General features: G+C 36.4%; 2 protein-coding genes across 2 annotated transcripts; one reads left to right on the top strand and one right to left on the bottom strand.

Moving 5' to 3' along the window:
* Window positions 1-311: 311 nt before the first annotated feature.
* On the bottom strand, window positions 312-7,321 carry LOC142323024 (uncharacterized). The gene is made up of 2 exons (XM_075362124.1): window positions 7,164-7,321; window positions 312-1,152 (listed from the first exon to the last, which is right to left on the bottom strand). Exons 1-2 carry the CDS (start codon window positions 7,198-7,200, stop codon window positions 476-478), a joined length of 714 nt encoding a protein of 237 aa, XP_075218239.1. The 5' UTR covers window positions 7,201-7,321; the 3' UTR covers window positions 312-475.
* Window positions 7,322-19,227: 11,906 nt separating this feature from the next.
* On the top strand, window positions 19,228-19,635 carry LOC142317666 (uncharacterized). The gene has a single exon (XM_075354220.1). It carries the CDS (start codon window positions 19,228-19,230, stop codon window positions 19,633-19,635), a length of 408 nt encoding a protein of 135 aa, XP_075210335.1.
* Window positions 19,636-26,360: the final 6,725 nt, after the last annotated feature.

The following is a 26,360-nucleotide window of genomic DNA, read 5'->3' as shown; positions in this document are numbered from 1 at the left end:
TTCTCGACTTCCAAATCAGCTGATTTGGGAAGACACGTTCACCACTAGACCAACCCGGTGGGTTATGCAGACTCTTACCGGCGAAGTTCTAACGAACTCCGTGATTTATTAATAAGTTTGTGTAGTTTTTTGTACCGAACATTATAATGATTCCTGGAATTGAATTTATAATTTTTTATTTAAAAAAAAAAAAAGTGGCGGACAGGATAAGAAGTTTTCCATTGTAATTAACCTTTTTACGTAGAGTCCGCAAATGAATAGGCAGATAACACTTTTTTGGACACTATCTAATAGCAAATAAATAAATACGATTAAAACTTTCACCACATTTTATTTAATTTGTGAAGATAATCATTACAATTTTATTATTTAAAAAGAAATGTTTTGTAGCATGTAACTGATGTAGTATTCAAATATTTGGCTAATATCTATTTATTACATCTATTCCTGTTTTCAATTCTTTAATAAATTTATTTTACATATTAATTGGTAATGTTACAGGCTCTTCTGAGATTGTTTCTTCTGTAGATTCGGTATCTGTTGAAGTATCCGTTTCAGTAGGTCGTTCTGTAGTTGTGGTTGTAGTAGTCGTTGAAGTGGTTGTTGTTTTTGGTTTTTCTGTAGTTGTGGTTGTAGTAGTCGTTGTGCTGGTTGTTGTTGTTGTTGTTGTCGTCGTCGTTGTACTTGGTTTCGCCTTACAATCTACTAAGAAAGACCAACGACATTCTAACTTTAAAGGATCAAACTTTTTAAAGTAAGAACATTTCTTAACCGATAACTTTCCTGCATCGCAGTGATAATACTTTTGACAGTCATCTGGATATACGTCATCAAACACTCCGCCAGGTGAACATTTGTAATCATCATTTGCTTCATATACTGATAAGAATTTCCTAATTTGTATTTGTCTATTGTTATAATTATTATCTATAGTAGGGTCTAAATTTACACACTCAGATTTATTCTCATCAAATATACCATAATTTTCACACATTTTAGAGACTAAAATATTATTTTCGCAAACAAAGTATCTTTTAATGTTTTCCGGGTCTGGAAGTTTGACGATGTTTTGTTCAGGTTTTCCGGTCGCTTGACAATTTGGTAAATGGTAACCTTTTATCTTCCAGATCAGTAAGAAAATCACAGCAATTCCTGAAACAAAATCAATAAAACGGCAACTTTAATATTAGATTTTATTATTATAAACAAATAGAATTAAATAAATATTACCATTAGGGGGCCTAGTTAATAACAACATTTACGTAATATCACCTTTGCAAAAATCTCCCACCAGCTACACCTTGGTTTGCTGGCATTACTTCCGCCACCACCCTAAAGCATTAGACCTAGCTACTGAACGTCGAACAGTTTATGCGACGGTCTCCTAACTAGCTCCTGAAACTAATACCCTAATAGCGTGAACGGTATGAGTATAGTACAATACAACACGCACGTTTGTTTCCAGCCGTTCATTTGTCATATATTAAATTAAATTGGGTAGGCGCATCCCGTCTACACTATAATATATGACTGTCATAAAATAAAATTTATTTCGTCAAAGACAGCAATTCGCTGCCACGCCTAGGTCACTAAAAGCCACGAAGTACCTGTCCACCATTTACAGCTCTTGGAGCTATTGACTGATGGCCTGCCATTTCTCGAAAACACACTCCTACAGCAGTGCGGTAAGAGTCTTTCCACTTAATAAACTACTGATTCACGGTGAACAATGCAACTGCATCAAGAAACTCCCACACGGTCCGACAATGCGGCTCTCGTCACATTGACTCGCCGCTTATGAGTGGTTAATTTTTCCCTTGACCTCTAAGTTTCTGGGTGGCCTGAGTTCTGCCCTCCCCTCCTCCACCAAGTGCTGGGCAGTCGAAAATCATGTGTTCGTTCAACTGAACCACTCCGCAGACGCATAGCTCATCAGTTGCCAGGCGGAACCGAAACAAATATTGGTGCAAATTCATGAGGTTGAAGAGCACTTGGGCTCTCGTTGCCCTTAAAAACGAACTACAGGCGCACTATCCCCCAAGTTCTGTATAAATCTGTACATAGATCTGTCGCGCTATCTTTATATCCATAAAGATAGTAAATCTGTTTTTCAAAGGCTCACCGTTGCAAAAATATTGGACGAGACGACCTGAAATTCGATGGGATCAAGTTAAGATCCGTATTTTAACATATTATTAAATAATAATAGTAAATTAATAAAAATTATCACACTTAGTATAATTTTTATTAATTTATTGTTATTATTTATTATTAATAATTTGTATTATATTTAGTGGAGGAAATTAAAACAGGCAAAAAATTATCAGCTTACATTAAAATGCGCAAGCATACTGCCGGATTTATCTAGCCCATTGGGCTGGTCTAGTAGTGACTCATCATCGCAAATCAGCTGTTTTTCGAAATCGAGAGTTCTAATGTTCAATTCCTAGTAAAGGCAGTTCAGTTACTTTTATACGGATTTGAATACGAGGGTAAATCGAATGTAAACGGGATTTTATTTAAACAAAAAAAAAATATTTATTGAAAAATAAAAGGTAAATTTATTTTTTACATAGTTTTCTGCTTTAGAAATACATTCTTCCAAGCGAGAAAGAAGGTTTTTTATCGTAGCTTGAATTCCTTCACCAGCAATAAATTTTATAATTATGCGTTGAGCAGCGGAGGAGTGCACCTATTGCTCCGAAATCGTGAGCGTTACTGACGAATTGGTTGGGAGTTTGGAATGGCCGGTTCTCCCCACTCCTAATGACCCCTTCCAAGCATGCTAGAAGTGCAGGCCCAGTCCTCCCAACCGTAGACGCTCAGGAACAAAAATCTCGTTTATATTTGATTTATTAGATCGTAGATATCGGTGTCCTTTGGTGGTTGGGCTTCAGTTAACTACACATCTCAGGAATGGTCGACTTTTTTCTTTCTTTTTTCTGTAACTACCGTTCATATAATACTTCAGAGGATGATATGTATCACTGTAGTCTTGTACATTCTCTGTTCGACCATTCCTAAGATGTGTGGTTAATTGAAAATCCAACTACCAAAGAACACCGGTATCCACGATCTAGTATTCAAATCCGTGTAGAAATAAATGGCTTTTCTAGGACTTGAAAGCTGGAACTCTCGACTTCCAAATCAGCTGATTTGGAAAGACGCGTTCACCACTAGACCAATCCGGTGGGTTAGGAATGGTCGACCTGAGACTGTACAAGACTACATTTACATTCATACGTATCATCCTCTGAAGTAATACCTTACTGTAGTTCCCGACGCTAAGCAGAAAAACAAAAGGGGTTAATTGTCTGCAATAACTCGATTGTTTGTCAATGGATTTTTACAAATGAGGTGTTAGTTTGTTGAAAATAAAATTATTAATATATTTTGTAATAAGTAAAAATTTTGTCAAACAAATAATTATAAATATTGAAGATTATAAAATTAACGTGGCCGGAATTTTGAAACTTTTGAAGGTGACGTTTTCAATATTTTTTATATTGTAGAAAAAGATACTAGTCTTAGATTTGTCAAATTTAATTAAAGTAGGTTTACCCGGTCCTGAGAAATAATTTTTTTTGTTGAAAACCACAAAATGGCGTCCAGAAGGAAAACAAAATAGGACTTACATCAATATGAGCTTTTTGCTCAGTTTGGTGTCCTGATTCAGTCCCTGAAGTTCAGCGAATACGACCCAGAATACTCCGTATATTGCTATTTTACGACGATTTTTTCTTCCTTATACGAAGTAATGGAAGTATTGTGATCGCGAAAAATTTCGGTTTTTAGATTTCAACTGCAATATCCATTTTGACTAGTTTCGGCGTAAAGTCTGTACGTACGTATGCCTGTCGCATAACTCAAAAACGATTAGCCGTAGGATATTGAAATGTTGTATTTAGGTCTGCATCATCAGGATTAGATTGGATCATAGGATTTAGGTTGGAGGTGTTGGACACTTGCCCTTTTGATTATCGATTTGACCAAAATGTCCAAAAAAGCCCAAAATCCAAAAAGTCTGGATTTTGGATTTTTTCTTAACTGCAGTAATAAACCCTCATTGAGTCCTTTTCAACGATATATCATAAGTGGTACTTACTTTCATCGGTTCCAGTTATAGCCAAATAAAATTTTAATTAATGAAATATTTGGATCTTACAAGGGGAGGCACATCGTTTCGAATCCGACTTCATTTCCTTTTTTTTAACTTATTTTTTTAACATTTAAATATATTAATAATTATTAACCTCTGATCGTAAAAACGTTTACAATAAATTATAATTCAATAATAATAATAATAAAAAGAAAATATGAAAAAGATCAGAAGTTATTAGTAAAATAAAATTTCATGTACTTTTCATTTAAAACAAAAAAAAAATATATATATGTAATTTAATAGGCGTACAAGGAAGTCATGTGGTGTCCACATTAGATTTTTGATTTAAAAAGAGAGTATGGGAGCAAGGAAAGTTGAACTTTCAAATCACCAATAATTTGTTTGTTCCCTCGCTGATAATGTACACTTTACAGAAAAATACAACAAACGGTTGACTGTTGTAGATTTAATTTTTTAATATTAAGAAGAGCCGGGTTAAGGAGTCCGGATCATATGTTTTCTTAGTTTTTAATGAAAACAGAAACATTTATTAATGTAAGAATTATTTCATTTTCTTGTGTTACGGGAGGTTAGACTAGCATTCTTTGTTATTAGCGGGAAGAGGGAAGAGTTGTTGTTATGAAGAGGGAAGAGGACTTGGGTTATTTAACCAAAGGAGCCTTGGGTTTCAAGTCAACCACCCCTCAGACCCAAGAGAAAGAGGACTTGGGCTAAACTGTAATTCTATTAAGTTTCTTATTTATTATCTATATATGTAAAGAATTATTTTAAAAGTTTAACTTTCTTGTTTGTCGATAGTAGAAGTATAATTTACTTTGAAAAATACATTTAGATCTCGATATTTTAATTGTTAATATAGAGAAAGGAAAACCGAACTGATTGGCATTATATAGTCGGTGGGATTATCTTTTTAAAAATATTTTTCTCCTCGTTACTTTACAATTTTTCATAGTTTCTACCTTTAAAAAAATCTTCCGGAATTACTGTATTTACCTGACTACGCCTTCTGAAATACAGAGAATGTATAAAGTCTGTCTATGATTACAAAAATGTATTACTAAAAAACTATTACAGATACAGCTGTGCGGTTTCGTTGAAAAAAAAATAATCATATTTTTTTTAATATTGGCTTGTTGCAGGGAGAGGCAGAGTAGAGAGCACTGTGATCAATTTTTTATGAAATGGCGTCAATCCAGGAGAAAGCGCAATGTGTGTTGCGGTATCACAAGTCGAAATCACCGATTACTGTGCAGCAAAATTTTTAAAGGGAATACGGACGACCAGCACCTGATAGCAAGAGTATTGTTGCGTGGTACGCAAACTTTAAGGAAAATGGAAGTGTAGTCGACCTTCCGTGAAGAGGGCGGCCATCCGTTAGTGAAGAGAAGGTTAAGGTTGTGCGGCAAGCATTTCTACATAGCCCTTCAAAATTTAACCGTCTCGTGAACTAGGGATTGCCCGGTCAACAGTGCGCAAAACTTTACAGAAGAAACTAAGGTTGCAAGCGAATAAAGTTCAGATATTGCAACATCTACAGCGAAGTGACGGCCCTCGTCATGCTGCCTTTGCGACCGGGATTTTGCGAAGGATTGATAACAACTACCCCGCAGGATGTGTGTTTTTCAGATGAAGCTACTTTCCACGTACGTTTTGTTTTATTTAGTATTTTACCGCAAAAATATCCAAACGGTTCTGTTGCTTAAAGATCGATCAGATATTTATAGTTATTGCAGACTTCCATTATTCCTCATCGTAATTAAATGAAAACAATTTTCTTGAAATTTTTCCTTTATGAAAACGATAACTTAGATTTTCTTACGTTATTGTTGATTGAACGAATATATTATAATATTAGGCGAATAAACCAAGTACTCTCTCGAATCTGAAGGACAGTCGGCGAAAATCAATATGCCATCAGCGTACATAATACTAATGGATCATCTACACCTACGAATATATCATAAAAACACCTTTTCCTATAAAACAGCCTTTATATGGCTAAAACCACCAGTTGATTGTAGGTAAATCTCTTTTTAGAGAGATTTTAGTATAGATAATATACCTTTTAAAATCGGGATCGATACCGAACTCTCTGGTCTTCTACATTTATCATCGGGTAAATTGTACGTCATATTATTAGATCGGTCTTTCAGACAAATTAGGTCCGGCTATTCGCAGTTTTTAAAAACTGCAGATCTTTAAATTTAATAAGTAGTAATTTTACAACATTTTTAACGGTAGAAATTACATACAGATATTGAGAGCCCCCACACCCGTGTATAGCGTGTTTATCTCGAGCAAAACTTAACATCTTGCTATATGATAAAATTTGTTATAAGGAAATATTTTAATTAAATATAAACTTGTTTAATGATGTTAGAAGTGAAATCGGGTACCGTTTACCCGTCGTATGAAAACGGGTCTAAAACTTAAGTACGATTAAGATAAGATCTCATGGGCAGAAATACTATAGCGTAATCTGTGCTTAAATAGTTAGATCGGTTTACAAATATTAAGTTTAATTTTAATTATAACTACTTTGAGTAACGGTTTTCTCGGATCGGGGACAAAATTTAGAACGTATTAGAAATTATAAAGACGAATATTTTCTCCTAGTTTCATGAATCTTTAGTTATTCGTTTTGGAAATATATAACAAAAACTTTAATCGATTGTAAACAACTCATATAGTACGATGCCCCCCCCAAAACGTCAAATATTTAAAATGTTGGTATACCATTATATGTACTCCACCCCCGTGTCTAATTTAGTTCAAAATTTAATGGCATTACTGCTACACACACATACATACGCATGTACGCATTACCCATGTATATAAATATTTTAGCAAGTTTCAAGTTTTATTTTCAGTGAAGTCCGTTGATATCGATCAAAATACACTCCAACACACGAATTTAATAAATACTACGTACGCACTCCTTCCAGAATTTTTCATGGGAAAATAAATCGTCACGAAAAAAATATACATCTAATCTTTCAGAAGAGAATTCAGAATAAACAGAAAAAAATTTACAACTTACCAAAAAAATTAAAATTATGAAAAAGAAAAAGAACCATTGTGTATTTCAAAACTGAAATTCAATATTTACTGACACACGGCTAAGCTCACTAATAAATTAGATCTAATGAAAATTCAAATATTTTAATTTTTAACTACTGTTAAAACCTCTTCAGATTAGTTATCATACGATAAAAAAAACATTTTGTACACCAGTTTTCATTATATGATAAAAGTTATTATAACTTATCATATGATAGCAGTTAACGAATTAAAAAAGTCTGATGTGGACATCATATGACTTCCTTGTACGCCTATTAAATTACATATACACATTTTTGCTGCACTCCATTTAAACTTATTTCATTTGAAAGTGATACGATCTTCAAATTCTTTAATAAAAGCGGACAGTTACACGATTGCTGAAATATTAGTTTTTATTAACATAAAATATTTATACAATTATTAATTCATGAAATATTAGGATAGAGTAAACGTCCCTTTATTACTCTTTAAATAAATCTAAGTCTTATATCTATCAAATACTATGTTTTTTAAATTATTATGATGTAACAATCAACAAAATGAAACAGGAGAAGATTACTAAATTTTATGGAGATATTTATTATCAAGTAGACTGAAACAAAGGCATAAATAAATTAAAAATTATGTATTTATACAGAAGAAATGGAGAACCAAGTAAATTTTACCTATTCAAGCACATCATATTACATCATCATTGTATATACGTATATATATTTTTTTATTAAATTCAATGAAAATAAAAACAAAACTGAAAAAGGTTATTTTTAGTTTACATTTTTAACACGCTTTTGCTGGGCTTAAAATGAGTATGGTGTTGCAGGATTTTTGTCTTTGTATATTTATTCTGAATTTATAACTCTTGTTGCTACAGTTTGTGAATTTTCAACATTTTACATTAGTTTATAAATTAATTTTGTTTCACGTCGCTCAAGTAGGTAAGTGGTGTAACTGAGAACGTATCGGATCCGTAATCACGCACACATCGGTTCGATTTCGATTTCATATACATATATTTTTTAAATTTTGTTTAATTTTAAATATATTGATTTATTAATAATTATAAACCTCTGATAGTAAAAGTTTTTGAATTAAAATGAAAAGTACATAAAATTTTATTTCTCTAATAACTTCTTTTTTCATATTTTTTTTTGTGTTGTTATTATTGAATTATTATTTATTGTTAACAATTTTTTACAATCAGAAGTGAATAATTATTAATAAATCAATACATTTAAATTAAAAAAACAAAGGTAAAAAAATATATGTATATGAAGTCAGTTTCGAACCGATATGCCTTCTTGTAACATCTAAATATTTCATTGATAAAAATTTTATTTGGCTATAACTCTGGAACCAATAAAAATATTTACCACTTATGATATATCGTTAAAACGTTCTTAATGAGGTTACTGCAGTCACTACTGCAGTTAAGAAAAAGTCCAAAATCCAAATCTTTTGGATTTTGGGCTTTTCTGGACACTTTTGGTCCAGCCGTTTGCAATCAAAAGGAAAGGAACACAGCCAGATGATACAACAGTCCTAAATACAAAATTTCAACATTCTACGGCTAATCAGTTTTGACTTATGCAAGATACATACGTACGTACGTGCAGACGTCACGCCGAAACTAGTCAAAATGGATTAAGGGATAGTCAAAATGGATATTTCCGTTGAAATCTTAAAACCGAAATTTTTCGCGATTACAATACTAACTTTACATCGTACAAGGAAGTAAAAACAATCGATTACACAATTAAGTGACACGGTTTCTCATTGTCGGAATCGCGTCAACCACCTTCGCTAAAAGAATAACCACTTATTTCAAAAAAAATAATATTCATTTCTACTACAGTAAGTCAGATAAGGAAAATGTTTTTCATCTAACTCAACGCAAAGGAGTTTATTATTCTTCAGTTACCATTTTTTAATATGCATAATACCGATAATAAATTATCGAACCGTTTAAAAAATTGTTACACTTAATTTATGTTATAAAAATTTGATAAACAAACAAAAAACTTAGTTTTTCTGCAACTTCTCCGTAACTAATTTAATTACAGACTTCACTGGAGTCTTAAAACACCCACAGAGAACCAGCATCACTAAAAAAAAAACCGAAACCGAATACGCTCACTAAATCGCGAGAAGAGTTTTCAGAAAACATAGCTTTTTTCATACTCAAAGCCTTACCTCAATTGGATTAAAATCGTAATACAGAATTCGTTTAGTCTTCAAACAATCTCCGCGTAAAGCCATCAAATTAGCCCCCAACGACCAAACAAGCAGAGGAATCTCATTTTTCTATGAAAAATCGGAAATGGCGAGTACCAGTCGAACCATGAGTACTTGATTGACCTTCACCATTTCAAAAACGGCTATTATTATTGAAATAACAATATTTTAAGCGACCGAGAAATGGCAGACAACTGCATCACTTTAAATGTGAGAGGGAGCCAGTGGCGGCTCGTAACTAAAATTAGTGGAAGTACTGCTCCAGAAAATTTTTTCTGGGCCTTTTCAAGGCCATGGTTAAAGTTTTCTGTAAAATAAAAGAACCGAAAAAATGAATCAAATAGAATAGCTGGAAGCAAGATAATAATCTAATTATACATTTTATCGCATTCAAGAATATGGTACAAGGTTTTTAAGCACATTGTGCTTAAAACCCGTTTTTAGTTTAACCGAATAAATAATAAAATGTCAATACAGATAATATTTTTTAATATTATTAGATAATAACTTAATAAAATGTCCGCTTAAAAACACAATACTTCAACGGTGCTTAATTAAAATTTTTATGTACACAGAAACACATACATAACTAGTTTTTACTAATTACATTCTCTTTTGCTCTTCCAGCGTATTTATGGACAGATTTGGCGATCAAAGAGCCCTTGCTTTCCGCCATCTTCTGATAGCTACTGAAAAAACAAACAAACAAACCGTTTTTATATTCCTTCCACCTACTAAACTAAAAAAGGGAACGTTCCGTATACACGCAGAGTAAAAAAAAGCTACCTTCCCCCAGCACGCCAGGGTCAGTACTGCGTGAGTGATAGCGCTCTCTCTCGCTCGCAGCCCCGCGTGCAGCTTCGTATGTGCGCATGCGCACAACAGCCGAACACCATGCCGCTGGAACTGTGGAGCGCACAGTTTCAAACAAAGATTTTTGCATGTTTTTCATAAACTGGGGGTTGGTTACTGACATTAAGCTTAAGGATTATTTATTGTACAAGTATAAGGAAAGAATTAAAGAAAAAAGGACTAATTATATTAAATTTTATTGATAATATCAAGTTAGTAATAGGGAATGCTGCAGTTCTAAAACGCCTATACGCAAGCCGCCAATGGATGGAACGTATATTTGATGGGAAGTTTGAACGGTAATCGATATATAAATACTTGTATATATAGCGCGTTCGGAAAGTTGCTGTGCACTGGAATTATGAAAGTGTAGTGACGAAACTTTCTTAAACATTATTTTGTATTACAATAAATGGAATAGTTCATAATAGGTGTCGAAAATAACCTCCAAGTTAATACGATACTTCACACGTTTCAGTCTGTTTTCATAAACTTTAACCGGCTGACGTACTGAATGTATCGTACTTACGCCGTTATTGCGAGTTTTAGTTTGTTAATCGTGCGTGGTCTGTTGCGATACACTGCTTGTTTCGATGTTCTCCATAGAAAATAATGTGCGGATTCAGATCGGGTGATCGCGCAGGCCAGAAACCCCTCGAAACGATTATTTCATCAAAGACATTTTGTAAAAACGACATCGACCTGTTACCTATGTGGACTGTGGAGCCATCTTGTTGAAAACAATCGTGATTGATTTTCACTTCTCTTAAATGACTAATGAACTTTGTTAATACAGCACAATAACGATCACGACAAAAAAATTACTCCTGGGCTGGTATTTAGGGTCTTGTGATATGTCGTACTTACATGCCGCCCATATTGGTCAGACGTAATAGGGAGTGACTCTGCTCATCGTTATATGTTTCCACCAGAATTGTCCCATCGCGTAATTTTCTGATGTTCTTCGGAGAACCAATACATCCTGTGACGCATTTGTTAATCAGGAAAGGTGACACCCTTTGAAGGGAGCCACCTTCTGATTATGTCTAATAACAATAAAGCGAACATTTTTTCTCCTGACACCATCTTCATCCGCTGTAGCAAAATTATCCTCGTCAGACGAAGCTGACCGAGGCCTTTTCACTAGAATTAAATTGGTGGTTTTTCAGATGGACCACCAACCATCATAGAATTTGTAGTAGGAACTGAAATTTTGGTCCCACGAGAACCGGCGATATAATAGACCACTTCAGCAGAGCGCACGCGTACTGGAGCTAGAGCTAAATACAACTGGATTTGCTCCGGTGCCCAAAGGACATCGTTCGAGACTCACCACGTAGAGCCATTCACCCATCCGCACGATAGTTCCCACTTTAGGTTACGGTTGCGTTTCGTAAGATGTCGCAGCACCACCGAGTGTAAATGAAAGAGAAAATAGTGTTGGATGTTGTTGTGTAGTTGAGTAAATGTATATGTTGTAATTCTTGTAGTGTTCTTGGTGTAGTATACGTGCATAGTGTAAAGTATTCTGCAGCTAAGTGTGTAGTGGGAAGAAAAGCTTCAGAGGCTAGGCCCGTGGAAAATCCATTTCCAGAAGGAAATGGATTTACGGGAAATTGCTGATGAACTTCGTACTCTTGGTGTTGTAGAAGTAAAACGTATGATGAAACGGCAGAACGGAACAGAAGAACCGACACAGTCTCTTATACTGACGTTCAGTCTTCCTGTTTCACCAGAGAAGATTAAAGTGGGTTACCTCTCCGTTTGGGTACGCCCATTCATACCCAACCCGCGGTGGTGTTTCAGATGCCAAAGGTACGGTTACACTACAACATCTTGCTCGAGGATGGAGATCTGTGCTCGATGTGCTACCGAAGGTCACAATGACACTAACTGCGAGGAAAGTGAAAAATGTGCGAACTGCAGTGGTTCACATACAGCCCGCTCCCGAGATTGCCCAACCTTTAAGGAAGAAAAGGCAATTCTCAAGATCTGTACTGAGCAGAAACTGTCTTCCCTGGCTGCACGCAAGAAATATAGAAAGATAGTTAACTCACGGAACCTCGTAAAACCAGATGTGTCTTTCGCCATCGCTACGTCAAAGCAAACTCCTTCAACTGTTCATAATCCACAGTGTGGATCCTGCAATGAACTAAAGAAACTCGTTCAGATGCTTTCTAATTAAGTTACTTCGCTTACTGCCACTATTTCAGAGCTGACAAAGATGAATAAAAAGTCCTACGTCGCAGTAAATGAATCCAACTATGTGGTCCATACGAAAGTTCCTACTCCCAAAGTACTACCAGTACGGGCAGAGACTACCGCAACTGGCAGTAAGCCAACTAACAAGCTCCCCACAAAGGGAACCCACATAACCACCCCCTCTGGGATGTCAATAGCGACATCCCATTCAAATAAGTCTCCTCCACCATCACCCTATATACTGGAGGATATGGTTGAAGAACCTCCCGACCCAAAGGCGTCGGAGTTATCTAAATTAAAGAACACGAAAAAGAAAAATCGGATCACGTACAACTAAATTGTATATGGTTTCCTAAGTATATTTAATTGTTTTTTTTTTAATAATTTTTTTTTCTTCTTATTTTTTTTATTTGTTTTTATTTTTTCCTTATGAACATTATTCAGTGGAATGTTAGAGGTCTTCGATCCCGCATTGAAGATATTGGAGTACTGGCACACTAACACGATCCGACAATCATGTGTTTCCAGGAAACTCATCTTCTACAACATGACCCATTAGCACTCAAAGGATACTTCTGTGAGAGATACGACTGTATAGTAGACGGTATAGGGAGTGGTGGAGTGGCTATTTTCATGAAGGATGAGATATCGGCTACAAGGATTCAACTGACCACTCTCGTTCCTGCTGTTGCAGTAAAGATCTCTAACCCTTTCAAGTTACATATCTGCAATCTATATCTCTCACCTAACACTGAGTTCACTGTTCTAGATATCTTAAATCTCCTCACACAAATACCATCTCCATCGTTAATAGTAGGAAACTTCAATGCCCACCATGTTTCCTGGAGCTCGACCTTCTGCTCCACTCGAGGAAATATAGTACACAGTATGAGACAAGGCTTAGACCTTTGTTTGCTGAATAACGGATCTCATACATTCATGTCTTTATCATCTGGTACTATGTCTAACATCGATCTCTCCATATGCTCCCGAATTTACTCCCTCATCTTGATTGGTCTGTTTGTGATGAGTTTCACGGCAGTGACCACAAACCAATTATTATTGGTTTCGGTGTGGACCGTGAGATTAAGAGAAGGCCACGGAGGTAGATTGTTGAAAGGACAGATTGGGATGGATATCATAAAACCTTCCAATCACAGTACGACGACGGTTTGAGCATCCTTGAGCAATGTTCCTCTTTTACATCCATGATACTTGAAACTGCCAGATATATTCCACAAACATCGGGTAATCCTAAACGTCCTTCCGTTCCATGGTGGAATGATGCTTGCAAATGTGCTATTAAGAATCGACGGCAAGCACTATGCAAATTTAATAATAGACCTACAACTGAGTATCTAAATTTGTATCGCAGGGCTAGAGCGGTATGCCGTCGGGTCTTCTTGAACGCTAAGAGGAATTCATGGACGAAATATGTGAACACCATCTTACGTACTACTGCCAGGTCTACTGTGTGAAAAAAATCCATGCAATTTTCAGATCGCCAAGGCAATCTATTCTCGGTCTCATTGATGAAGGAGAACTCCTTTCATCATCTTCGGCTGTAGCAAATTCTTTAGCAAAATCGTTCCGCTCGGTGTCTCTCACTTCATCATATAGTAACGAATTTCAGAGGTACAAGGCACGGATAGAAATATTGGCGTTAAACATTAGTGATTCGGTTGGTGAATTGAACACTCCATTCTTATTTAAAGAATTGTTGCACGCACTTAAGAACTAACGTGACACTTCCCCTGGAACGGACAACGTTCGCCTTTGTATGCTTTCACACCTTCCTAACTCAGCACTACAACATCTTTTGAATATTTACAATGGTTTATTCTCCGAACAAGTCTTTCCGCCCGGCTGGTCAGAAGCATTTATTATACCACTACTAAAGCCTGGTAAAGACAAAACCAATCCCTCAAGCTACCGTCCTATTTCTTTAACAAGCGTTTTGTGTAAAATAATGGAGAGAATGGTAAACCGCAGGCTTGCATGTACTTGGAGAACCATGGCTTTCTTTCTTCGGAACAGTGTGGTTTCCGACAAGGACGATCTTCCATTGACCATTTAGTGTCGATGGAAACAGCCATACAAAACGCCTTCCTGAACCGCCAATACCTCGTTGCTATCTTCATCGATATAAAAAAGGCGTACGGCACAGCCTGGCGACGTGGTATTCATAACACCCTCAAGAGATGGGGAATCAAGGGCAATATACTTGCTTTTATCCGAGGATTCTTAAATCACCGATCGTTTCGTGTACGTGTAGACGATTCATTTTCAGACAGTATCATCTTGGAAAATCTTCTTTTTTTTGTTTTTTGTGAGCGAAAAACGCTTGGGCGTTATCATCACCCGGTAGTTATTATTAAAAGGGTAATATAACTCCAAAATAATAAGCTATACAAGGTGTAAACATAATATTAATCATATAATAAAAATTTACTAAAACAAGCGAAGAAGGCAAAATAAAACCCAAAACTATCATCACTGACAAAGTTGATAAAATATTAAAGATTAAATAATAGAATAAAGAAAGTATAAAAACTTACCTAACTCTGATGGGTAGTTGTGCAAAAATCCCACCCCGGATAGTAAAATTAAACAGATAGGGCTAAAAAATCAAATCGAAAATAAAGGTTAAAATTATTAAAAACTCTCCTTACAGAAAAACATACATAAGTATATTAAATCCTTTGCAGTAACCCAGTACTATGCAAAAAGAGAAACATTCGTTCCAAAACCCTGCCATCATTGCCCAAGACATCACGAATGCTGCTGGGTATATTAAATTGACGACGCAACGCCGCATAACATACGCAGTCCACGAGAATGTGGTGCACAGTCATGCGGCAGTCGCATCGTGTGTACAGGGGTGAGTCTCCTCCTGACATTAGATATTCGTGTGTGATCTTGGTATGCCCCAACCGTAACCGGCAGAGGACCACTTCCTCACGACGAGAGTTCCTGCAAGAGGAGCCTCACGGCAACACTGAGTCTTTAATCCGTCGAAGTTTACTATCGACGGCAGCCGTCTAGCCACTTTGCCACCTTACTCGCAGTGATTGTTTTATATGATTAATAAAATCAAAGGTAGTAACTCGGGTGGTGAAAGGAGGCTGAATACACGCATCTTTCGCAGCAGAATCTGCTCTCTCATTACCAAGAATCCCAACGTGGCTAGGGATCCAGCAAAAACCTACCCCCTTGTTTCGTTTTTCTAACTCAGCGATTTTATCATAAATGCCAACGACGACAGGATGTCCAGAATAAAGGTTTTCCAACGCCTGAAGAGCACTGTACGAGTCACTGCAAATAAGAATGTTCCTATATTTAGGGCCAACGATACTTAGAGCCCTATCCACAGCGAGTAGTTCCGCGGTGAACACACTCGTAACACCGGGTAGGCCATAAACGGCATTACCAATTTTGTACAGGCTCCTGTCTCATGTTCTCTATTCGTTGACGATTTTGTTGTTTACGTTGCGAGACGCTCAACACCCACTGCGGAGCGACTGATACAGAACACTATATTTCGCCTTGAAGCTTGGTCAAAAACTACTGGTTTCACATTTTCACCCGACAAACGACATGTGTAGTCTTTTCTCGGCTACGGAACCCTTCTATTCCGCGGGTTTTTCTGAACAGAGAGCTTATTGCTGTCTCTCCTTACGTCAAGTTTCTAGGTTTTTTTTTGATAGCCGTCTTACTTGAGTCAAACATATAAAGGAATTGAGGACAAAATTTTCCAAACTTTTAGATATGATGCGGGTTCTTAGTAACACCAACTGGAGAGCCGATCGGTCATGTATGTTACGTTTTTACTATTCCCTTGTTCGTTCCCGTTTAGATTATGGTTGTGTCGCCTACTCTTCAGCTTGTCAAACCGTGCTTAAAATGCTGGACGGTGTACATCATGCTTTTCTTCGGCTTGCCACAGGTGCGTTTAGATCAAGTCCTATCGCAAGCTTACTTGTAGACTGTGGCGAGCCATCACTTTGGGTTAAACGAGACCAGCTTTTGTTATCTTTTGCCCGTCTCAAAGGACAACCAAATCATCCGGCTTTTGACCCAGTTCTTAGGAATCCTAATTTAAGAAAGTATGAGGACCGTCCACGCTGTACTGCGCCTGTGGGTGTCCGTACCCGACGTCTGCTGCAGCATATAAATGTAGACACTCCGTCGTTCTTTCCATCATGTCCGTGCTCATATCCTCCGTGGAGAATAAACCGTGTGAATTTTACATTTGACCTTACAAAATACGATAAACAATCAACACCGCCTACTGTTTTCCGGCAAATGTTTCAGTATATTCTCACCAAGACGAACCCAGACGTGGTGATATACACTGATGGGTCGAAACAAGATGATAACGTTGGTTGTGCTTTTGTTGTCAATGGAAGAACTTATATGTTTGGCCTACCCGGTATTACTAGTGTGTTCACCGCTGAACTACTCGCTATAAATAAGGCTCTAAATACCGTTAACCCTAAATATAGAAACATTGTTATTTGCAGTGACTCGTGTAGTGCTCTCAAGGCGTTAGAAAACTTTTATTTCAAATATCCGGTCGTCATTGAAATTTACGATGCAATCGCTGAATTAGGTAATCGCAACAGAGAAGTAAATTTTTGCTGGGTCCCTAGCCACGTAGGGATTCCAGGTAACGAACAAGCAGATGCTACCAAAGAAGCATGTATTCAATCTCTTTTCACCACCCGAATTACTACCTTTGATTTTAGCAATCGTGTAAAACAATCACTCAGAGCAAGGTGGCAAAGTGACTGGGCGAATACCGTCGATAATAAATTCCGGCGGATTAAAGATTCAGTGTTGCCATAGGGCTCCTCTTGCAGAAAAACTCGTCGTGAGGAAGTGGTACTCTGCCGGTTACGGATAGGACATACGAGGGTCACACACGAGCACCTAATGTCGGGAGGAATCGCACCCCTATGCACACAATGCAACTGCCGCATGACTGTGCACCACATTCTCGTGGGCTGCATATGTTATGCGGCGTTGCGTCGTAAGTTTAATCTATCCAGAAACATCCGCGAGATCTTATATAATATTAACGAAATTTTGGATCGGATATTTCTGTTTTTGCATAGTACTAGGTTAATGCAAAAATTTTAATATTATCATATATATTTTTATGCTAGAAGAGTTGTTAATAAATTTTAACCTTTACTTTCAATTTTGATTTTTTGGTTCTATGTCTTTAATTTTATTATCCAAGTATGGAGCCTTTTGCACAACCCATCGGAATTAGGTAAGTTTTATATAGTTTATTTATTCGATTATTTTAACTTTTATAAAGACTTCGTCTGCGGTATTAGTTTTGAGTTTTATTTTACCTTCTTGACTCTTGTTTTAATAAATTTTTATCGTATGATCAATATTAATTTTACACCTTATGAGTTTTATTATTTACCCTTTTATTAATAAAATTCTGAGCGATGATAATGCCCAGGCGTTTTTCGCCCTCACACACAAAAAAAATACAATAACGATAATATTAATTGTATTTTCAAAAAAGATTGGACCTACAATGGCCCTGCTTTCTACTCACGCCGACTCAGACTCCAATTTTAGAGTAAAGATTTTTCGTGTAATTCATTGGGGTTAACTGGCGACATCCCGGGTTCGAATCCCAGTCAGGCATGGCATTTTCACACGATACAAAAATTGTCATTCATCTCATCCTCTGAAGTAATAATACCTAATGGTGGTCCCGGAGGTTAAAAAAAGAAAAACAGACGTTTTCGACCACAGTAGTGTATTTTGTGATTTAATATACTCTCCCAGATAAAAACGTAAAAATTTTGATGTGGATACTCCTTGTAAAATTAACATTAAATTAATCTTAAATTACATATACACATTTAAAAAAAAATGAAAAGTACATGAAATTTTATCTCATTAATAACTTCTGATATTTTTTCATATTTTTTTTAAATTATTATTATTAAATTATTATTTAATGTAATTTTTTTTTAGAATCACGGGTTAATAATTATTAATAAATCAATATATTTAAATAAAAAAAAAAGGAGATAAAGTCGGATTCAAACCCATATGCCTTCCCCGAAGATCCAAATATTTCATTAATTAAAGTTTTATTTGGCTATAACTCTGGAACCAATGAAAATAAGTCCAACTTATGATTATATCGTTGAAAAGCTCTCAATGAGGACTTATTACTACAATGAAGAAAAAGTCTAAAATCCAAATTTTTTAGGATTTTGGTCTCTTTTGGACACTTTTAGTTCTGTCGATTGCAGTCAGAAGGGAAGGTGCACAACCAGATGTTACGACAGTCCTAAATCCGAAATTTCAACATCCTACTGCTGGTCGTTTTTGAATTATAAGAGATACATATGTACGAACAGACGTCACGCCGAAACTAGAATGGATTCAGGGATGGTCAAATTGATATTTCCGTTGAAATCTGGAAACCGAAATTTTTCGCGATCACAATACTTGCTTTACTTCGTACAAGGAAGTAAAAATGGAGGAGAATGTTGGGGAAAAACAGTTTGGATTCAGAAGAGAAAAAGGCAGAAGAGAAGTTGTAGTACTGATCAGAATGTTTGGAGAAAGATGTTTTGAAAGAGAAAGAGGATTGAACTCGGGTTTTATGTGTATGGAACTGGCATTCGACAGAGTACAGTGGGAAAAATTATCTGAGATTCTGAAAGAAAAGAGAGTTGATTGAAAGAGTAGGAGAATGATCATAAAATTTGTACATGAAGCAAAAATCAACTGTGAAAATAGATGAGAATCTCACAAATTGGTTAGAATCAGGCAGAGGAGTGAGACAATGCTGCTGCTTATCACCAACACTGTTCACCACCCTTTACGACGAGGAAATATTGAAAGGAGTATTGGATGGCCAAAAAAAAGTAAGCATACGTGGAAGAAATATAAATTGTGTCAGATTTGTTGACGATCTGCTGACTGTATCTAAAGACACTCAGACATTACAAGGATTGATAAAAGGATTGGAAGTAGCCATGAAGAAATACGGGATGAAAATAAATGTGACGAAAACCAAATTTATGAAGATGACTGAGAGGGAAAATATGGGTGTTGTAACAACAGAAGGAAAAATTGTAAGTGTAAAAACATACAGGTATCTGTTATTTAGTAACTAGAGTTGAGTAGTGACTAGAATTGCAATGACAAAGGAAGCCTTTTTTTAGAAAGAGAAACGTATTTTGCAGCAACATGGATTTGAACCTGACAAAGAAATTGGTAAAATGCTATGTTTGGAGTATACTTTTGTACGGCAGTGAAACATGGACACTGGAGAAAAAGGAAAAAAAGATCAAGACTTTTGAGATGTTGGTCTGGAGGAGGATGGTGAAGATAAAATGGTGGGCAGAATAAGTAACGTAGAAGTATTAACAAGAATAAATGAAGAAAGAACAATATTGGCCACTTGCTCGATCCAGTTTCCTTTCCTCCCTTTGAGGAGGAAAACTGGATGGGATATATAATTAGGGGAAAATTTATAATAAATACAGTTCTCGAAGGATCCGTTGAAGCAGAAAAAATAAGAGGAAGGAAGAGGCTGAAGTTAATAAATGAGATAAGGGTAGTGAAGGTTATGATTAGACGGAAAGAAAAGCATGGAACAGAAATAGATGGAGACAACAGTGGTGCCAGGGACCTGCCAACAGACACAACACCATATGATGATGATTTTCGTGTATATTTACCTTACCGTTATTTTATGTAGGAGTATTTAAAGTTTGAATAATATGAACTTGAATTACATCTATATTTAATCAATTAATCAATTATACACATTCCTGATGTGATTATGTAATGTATTGTTATGTACCGATGAAAAAAAGTTATTTAATTCATTAAATATTGAAATCCCAAAATTTATATTTAAGATTAGTTTTTTGTATTATCTTCATAAATAATACGAATGTGATGATAATATCATCCAGGACGTTCGGCTAGCCTCTTCTTTAACTCTTATATAGTATTAATTATTACCAGTAGAAAATACCATAGACGTACCAAATTAATAGCAAACTCGAACGATGAATCTTACCACTTTACCTAAAATGTAATAAAACTGAACAAGCCAGTTAATACTGGCTTTACTGGCTTTAGTTACGATAAAGATAATTCATTACCCGAGATAGTATTTAAATGAATGATACTGAATCAGTGAATTTAAAAAAGTATTTATTAAATAAATCGGTAAGTTTACATTAAGCTTTCTATTAATTTGGTGTGCTATATTGATTTTTATAGGCAAGTTGCAATACACTGGATATGTTTAATAAAATTACAATTAATAAAGAAAAAAAAATTAGATAACGACAAGGAAAATACAACATTTAGATAAATATATATTCTTGAAAGACTGCACCCTCACAATTCATAACGGTGTAAAATGAGATAATCATGCCACTTTACTAATACTACTCAAAAACTACATTATATTCTATTTTTTTAAGAAGGGATTGGTTGGCATGGCATTTCTCCCGCCACCACTCCATTCGGTTACTCTAAAGCATAAGACCGATGTCTGTGCTACAAACGGCAACTGAGCCTCGAACAGTTTAGCGATCAGTATTCTAACATAGCTCCTAGAGCTTACCTAACAGCGTGAGCGGACTAAACGCGGTGCCATACCCCACCGGCTTACGTGTCCCAACCGCTCACTTGTCATGTATTTTTTAAAATGGGCAGGCGCATACCGTCAACTACTAAAAATATATATGACATCCATAATAAAATTTATTTCGTCTAGGCAGAAATTTGTTGCCACGCCTAAGTCGCTGAATTCCAGCAAGTACCTATCCACCATTTTATAGTGCTTCCAGCTATAATAATTGGCTTGTGGCCAGCCATACTCAGTGTTAGCTTCCCACGGCAATGGGGTAAGAGTTTTTCGCTTAAGTAAACTACGGATGCCGGTTGAACAAGGCAACCGTATCTAGGAACTCCCACATAGTCCGACAATGCGGCTCTCGCCACATTGACTCGCCGCTTGTGAGTGGTCAATATTCCCCTTAACCTCTAAGTTACAGGATGGCTCGGTCTCTGGGCCCCCCCAATAGTAGGGCAGTCAAACATCAGGTGTTCATTTGACTGGACCTCCCCGCAGATGCACAGCTCATCAGCTGCCAGGCGGAACCGAAGCAGATATTGGTTCAAGTCAGCGTGAGCACCAGAGCACCCGTTGCCCTTAAAAACGAGCTCAAGGCATACCATCACTCTAGATCTTGTATAAACTTATACAAGGATCTTTCCTTAGTCGTGGTGTCCCAGTCCAGCTGCCATGCTTCCATCGCGAGGTTCTGCAGCCTCTTCCGCAGGCGGGAGATGGGCAACTGAAATTTAGATCCGGTGCATTGTGATCACCGTTCCGCTCCAGTACTGGCCAGGCTCGAAACCGTATCCAAAATACCTCGGCCTCCTGGCCTCTTCGCAATCTCCATATGATTGCCTGAACTTTCACCAGTAAATCGATTGGGAGAGCCTTTCCCAATACGGTGGTAGCTTTGTTGGAGGTTGTTTTAAAAACACTAGGATCATCAAGAGAAAGCAGTTTCAAATCGACACAGAAGAAAGCTAATGCTTCCAAATCTAAGAGTTCTGCACGACCTAGCAATGAACCATCAACCAGTCGCAAGAATAGCGAAAATGAGGTTAGAACATAGTAGAAACTCGAAGCTAATTTGGAATAGGTTAAAGTAATAATAGAAAAAAATCCCATTCAAGTAACAGCGAAGCTGGAAATTAAAATATTAGAAAAAACACTTTAAGTACAACATGGAGCTTCCGAAGGCACGGTGTTCTTTGAACGAGAGGGCGAGCATTTCAGGCACCCCACACGCTCTAGCGGGGAATGCTAGTATCTAGTATGCTAGTAATGTTAGTATCGACTCTGATGAACTGCTGACAACACCGTCGGAGCCGGTATCATCTTATGCCAGCAGCAGGAGATCCTGCATGATTTACTGCGGAGGATCAAAAGAATCCATCTTCGAGGCTTCTGACACCAAGGAGTTCGACATCGAGGCCTTCAGGAAGATGGAAAAAGAAAGAAGAAAGAGTGGCTAATCTAGACAAGGAAAGAGTAGCTACCTAAGACGTAAATGTTTTACGTCTATATTTATTTACCAATAAAAATAAATGTTTTTATTTATTTTGATAGTTATTAATAACATTTCATTAAAAATGTTTAGTGTTTTGTGTTTTTAGGTGATAATTTTAGTGTAGTTTTATATAAATTCTACAAGTGTATTTAAATGGATCAATATTATAATATTTCCTTTTAGAATTTTTCTTTCAAAGTATTAATTTTAAATTATTATTTTATTAAAAGTGGTAAGGGCCCTTTACACTCTTGTCATCTAGTGTTTATTTAGAGTTTTTATAAACATCGGCAAGTCTTTTTTAGATGTCTTATTTTGACAAAACATTTCTCCTGACTATGTTGCTATTGTTTTTTAACAGGCTCTGAAAAAATTATTTTCTTTATTCTTCTTTTTTTTTGAAGTGGAAAGGTGCTAACGACTACAATGCTCCTAAAACCTAAAAAAAAAGATTCTTTGGAAGAAAATTTTAAAAGGAAATATTATAATAATAATAATGCATTTAGATACACTAGTATAATTTTTATATGTTTTTAGTTATTATTAATGATTCTGTCATAAATGAAAGGTTGAAATAATGCTTTGAAAAAGGACTTGGTGAATACCACTGTGGATTCCTACGAAGAGAGGTATTTCTGACCAACTGTTTGTCATAAGACAGATTATAGAGAAAAATAATAATGAATATGACATAGATCTTCATATGTTATTTGTGAATTTCAAGTTTCTGATAGCGTCTGAAGATCAGAAGTATATGAAGATATACAGGATATGGGAATCCTTTTGAACCTCATGAAGTGGACAAAGATGGCCATGAAAGACAGAGGATAAACATTGTACTGAAGTTGAACAGTACCGAAAAAAAAGTAGTCGAATATGTGCTTATGCCAATGATGTTGTGATAATCATCAGATCAAGAAAACACACGTTTGTGGTTTATAAAGAGCTGAGGAGCAATTCAGTTGGAGTGAAATTAAATGTAAATATAAGAACAACCAAATGTATGCTAATCTCTGTGGCAGAAAGAAGGAGGAACACACTGAACATATGCATAGAGGGTGATACATTTGAAGCAGTCGCAAGATTCAGGTTCTTAGGAATTGTGGCAGATAATGAGTGGAGTACTGAGACAACAAATCAAGATAGGATTCAAATGGAAAATAAGGTGTGTACACCCCAAATAGAGGATTGCTGAGGAAAAAAATCAGTCATAATAAAAAAATGAAAATATATAAAATGCTAATTAGCCTGGTTGTTACTTATGGAAATAAGACATGGACTTTGACAAATGGGGAGCAAAACAATCTATGAAGATTTGAGAAGAATCATACAGTGTATATATGGTTCAATTAGACATGACTTGTAGAGAAGTAGGTATAACTGTGAAAGAGAATAGCTGCTGAAGCATAAAGAAATTGAAAGATTCGAATAAAAGCAATGGATATGATAGATGGTTCATGTGGAATGAATTGATGAACAGCGCATGCTGAAGAAAATATTAAAAGGTCAGACATATAAAAGTAGAAGAAGGTCACCTGACAATAAGCTGGATGGATGATGATCGTGATGATCTTGGCGATAGATAGGAAATATTGAAGAGGATTGGTGAGGGAGAGCCAGGCTCTAATTGGACTTTAATCCCAAAGAAGAAAATGATTAATAATTTGTTTAAAGAAAAGCTGCTAATTCCTTACTTCAATATTTTTTAAAGATTTATTAGATAATTAAGCATTTTAAGAATAACAGATCACAATACGATTAAAGAAATTGCAGTTAAGCATGGCAATTAACATCAATATGGTTATCTGCCCTGAAGCAGGTTCATTACGCAAAGTAAGTCTTTATTCCCAGCTGAACTTTAAAGATCCTAGCTCCTATTATTTTTTTAAATCACCTTTTATCTTTTCTCTTTTATGGTCTCTCTTTTTATAATTCTACTTATCCTTCTAGCACTGTTTTAAACAATCCTTCTGATTTTACCATAAGTCCAAGAAATTTATCTTTCCTATTCTGAATTGTTATGATAATCTCCTATCTTAACAATTCTCTTAAGTTTTTGTTAATTTTTCAATTCACCTAATCATATTATGTTGTCCTATCTCCTCTATACCAGTACTTCAAATTCCTGTACGCACATGTTTTGTATCCATACAGAAGTGCACTCCAGACATAGCACTTTACAAGATGCTTCTTTGAGTTTAAATCAATCTCAATATATAATAATACAATTGAATCTATTTGTTAAATGCTTCCTTACTCATTGGTATTCCTGTTTTTATTTAGTTTTTCATTTTCCAGTCTTCTGTTAACATACTACCTAATTATATCAGCACTGTTTTATTTCTTCACTTTTTTCATCTTTTATATATTCGTTTATTTATTTACTTTTTTATTCGTTTATTATTTTCATTTATACAGACAATCAAACACCATTCAGAAAGTCACACACACGAACAAGATGACATAAGGCAAAAGCGCACCACATATGCAACACAATTTAACAGCAACCACAAACTACACATGTTGCAACACATCACAAGACACATCTATCCCCTTAATAACAACCACATTCATCAAAACTTACTCAGTGAACAACAGCAACACATCAATTGCACACCATGCACACACACACACACACACACACACAATTGTATCATAGACACATCCCTCAACAACACACACAGTCATAAACAGTCACTAACATACAACGTACTTACAATATACCACTTACCACAGGCCACCATTGGTCGCATAAGAAGAGTGCCCCTGACCTCATCACATCCAGGCGTACGGATGACACATCTCCACGCATACGGGGGACCCCTAGACGTTCAGCCGAGTGCCTATTCTCCCAAACGCCGTTCGGTGACTCCTTCTTCGCTTGACCCTCCAAGACTCCTCCCAGAGGTAGAGCTCCTGCATTACCTTCCTGACCAACATTGCTGTGGCCGTCCAATTACTTGCACACTCAAGCATGATCTGTTGCACTTCCTCAGGTGAAAACATATACCTTCTGCCTATTGCATGCAAAGCTTCACTCCTACGATCCTCGAATCTGGGACAGCTGAAAAAAACATGGTATGCTGTCTCATCCACACTCTCAAAAACTGGACAACATGGGCAGTAGTCAAGTCCAAACCTATGAAGGTACTCTCTAAATCCCCCATGGCCCGCCAGAAACTGGGTGAGATAGTAATCCAGAGATCCATGGGTATGCCCGCACCAACTCTCCAGGTACCTGATCATGCAATACGTCCATCGACCCCTGTCACTGTCATCCCACCGCCTTTGCCATTCCCTTTTCAAATCTTCCATGATGGAACTGGCCAGTCTCCTTTTTTCAGCCGATGTTAGAGCAACTAGCTCTTTCATCCTGTTCCTACGAATAATCCCAATGTCTACCGGTAATATTCCCGCTAAGACGTCCGCAGCTTCGCGGGAAACCTTGCGGTACGCTGCTACGATTCGGAGACAACTGCTTCTTTGTATCGCTTCGAGGCACCCCTGCATTTACCATATTTGGTGACTCTTCCCCAGTCTTCGGCACCATATAGTAGCACAGAGGGCACTACGCTAGACAGCCACCACCTCCTCCTCTGTTGGCTGGGTCCCCCGTTATTTGGTAGCAAACAATCTATTAGTCGCCTCATCTGTTCTGGCTTTTGACATGTCTCCATAACAGGAGTGCCAAAGTGTAACCTCGTTTAAAAGCGTAGGTCTACCTTCGATTTATTATTTATCTTTATAATACT

Source organism: Lycorma delicatula, chromosome 1, assembly GCF_047948215.1.
Source record: "Lycorma delicatula isolate Av1 chromosome 1, ASM4794821v1, whole genome shotgun sequence".
NCBI lineage: Eukaryota > Metazoa > Arthropoda > Insecta > Hemiptera > Fulgoridae > Lycorma > Lycorma delicatula.
The sequence above is the reverse complement of the archived record's forward strand: the minus strand, read 5'-3'. Positions and strand labels throughout refer to the sequence as shown.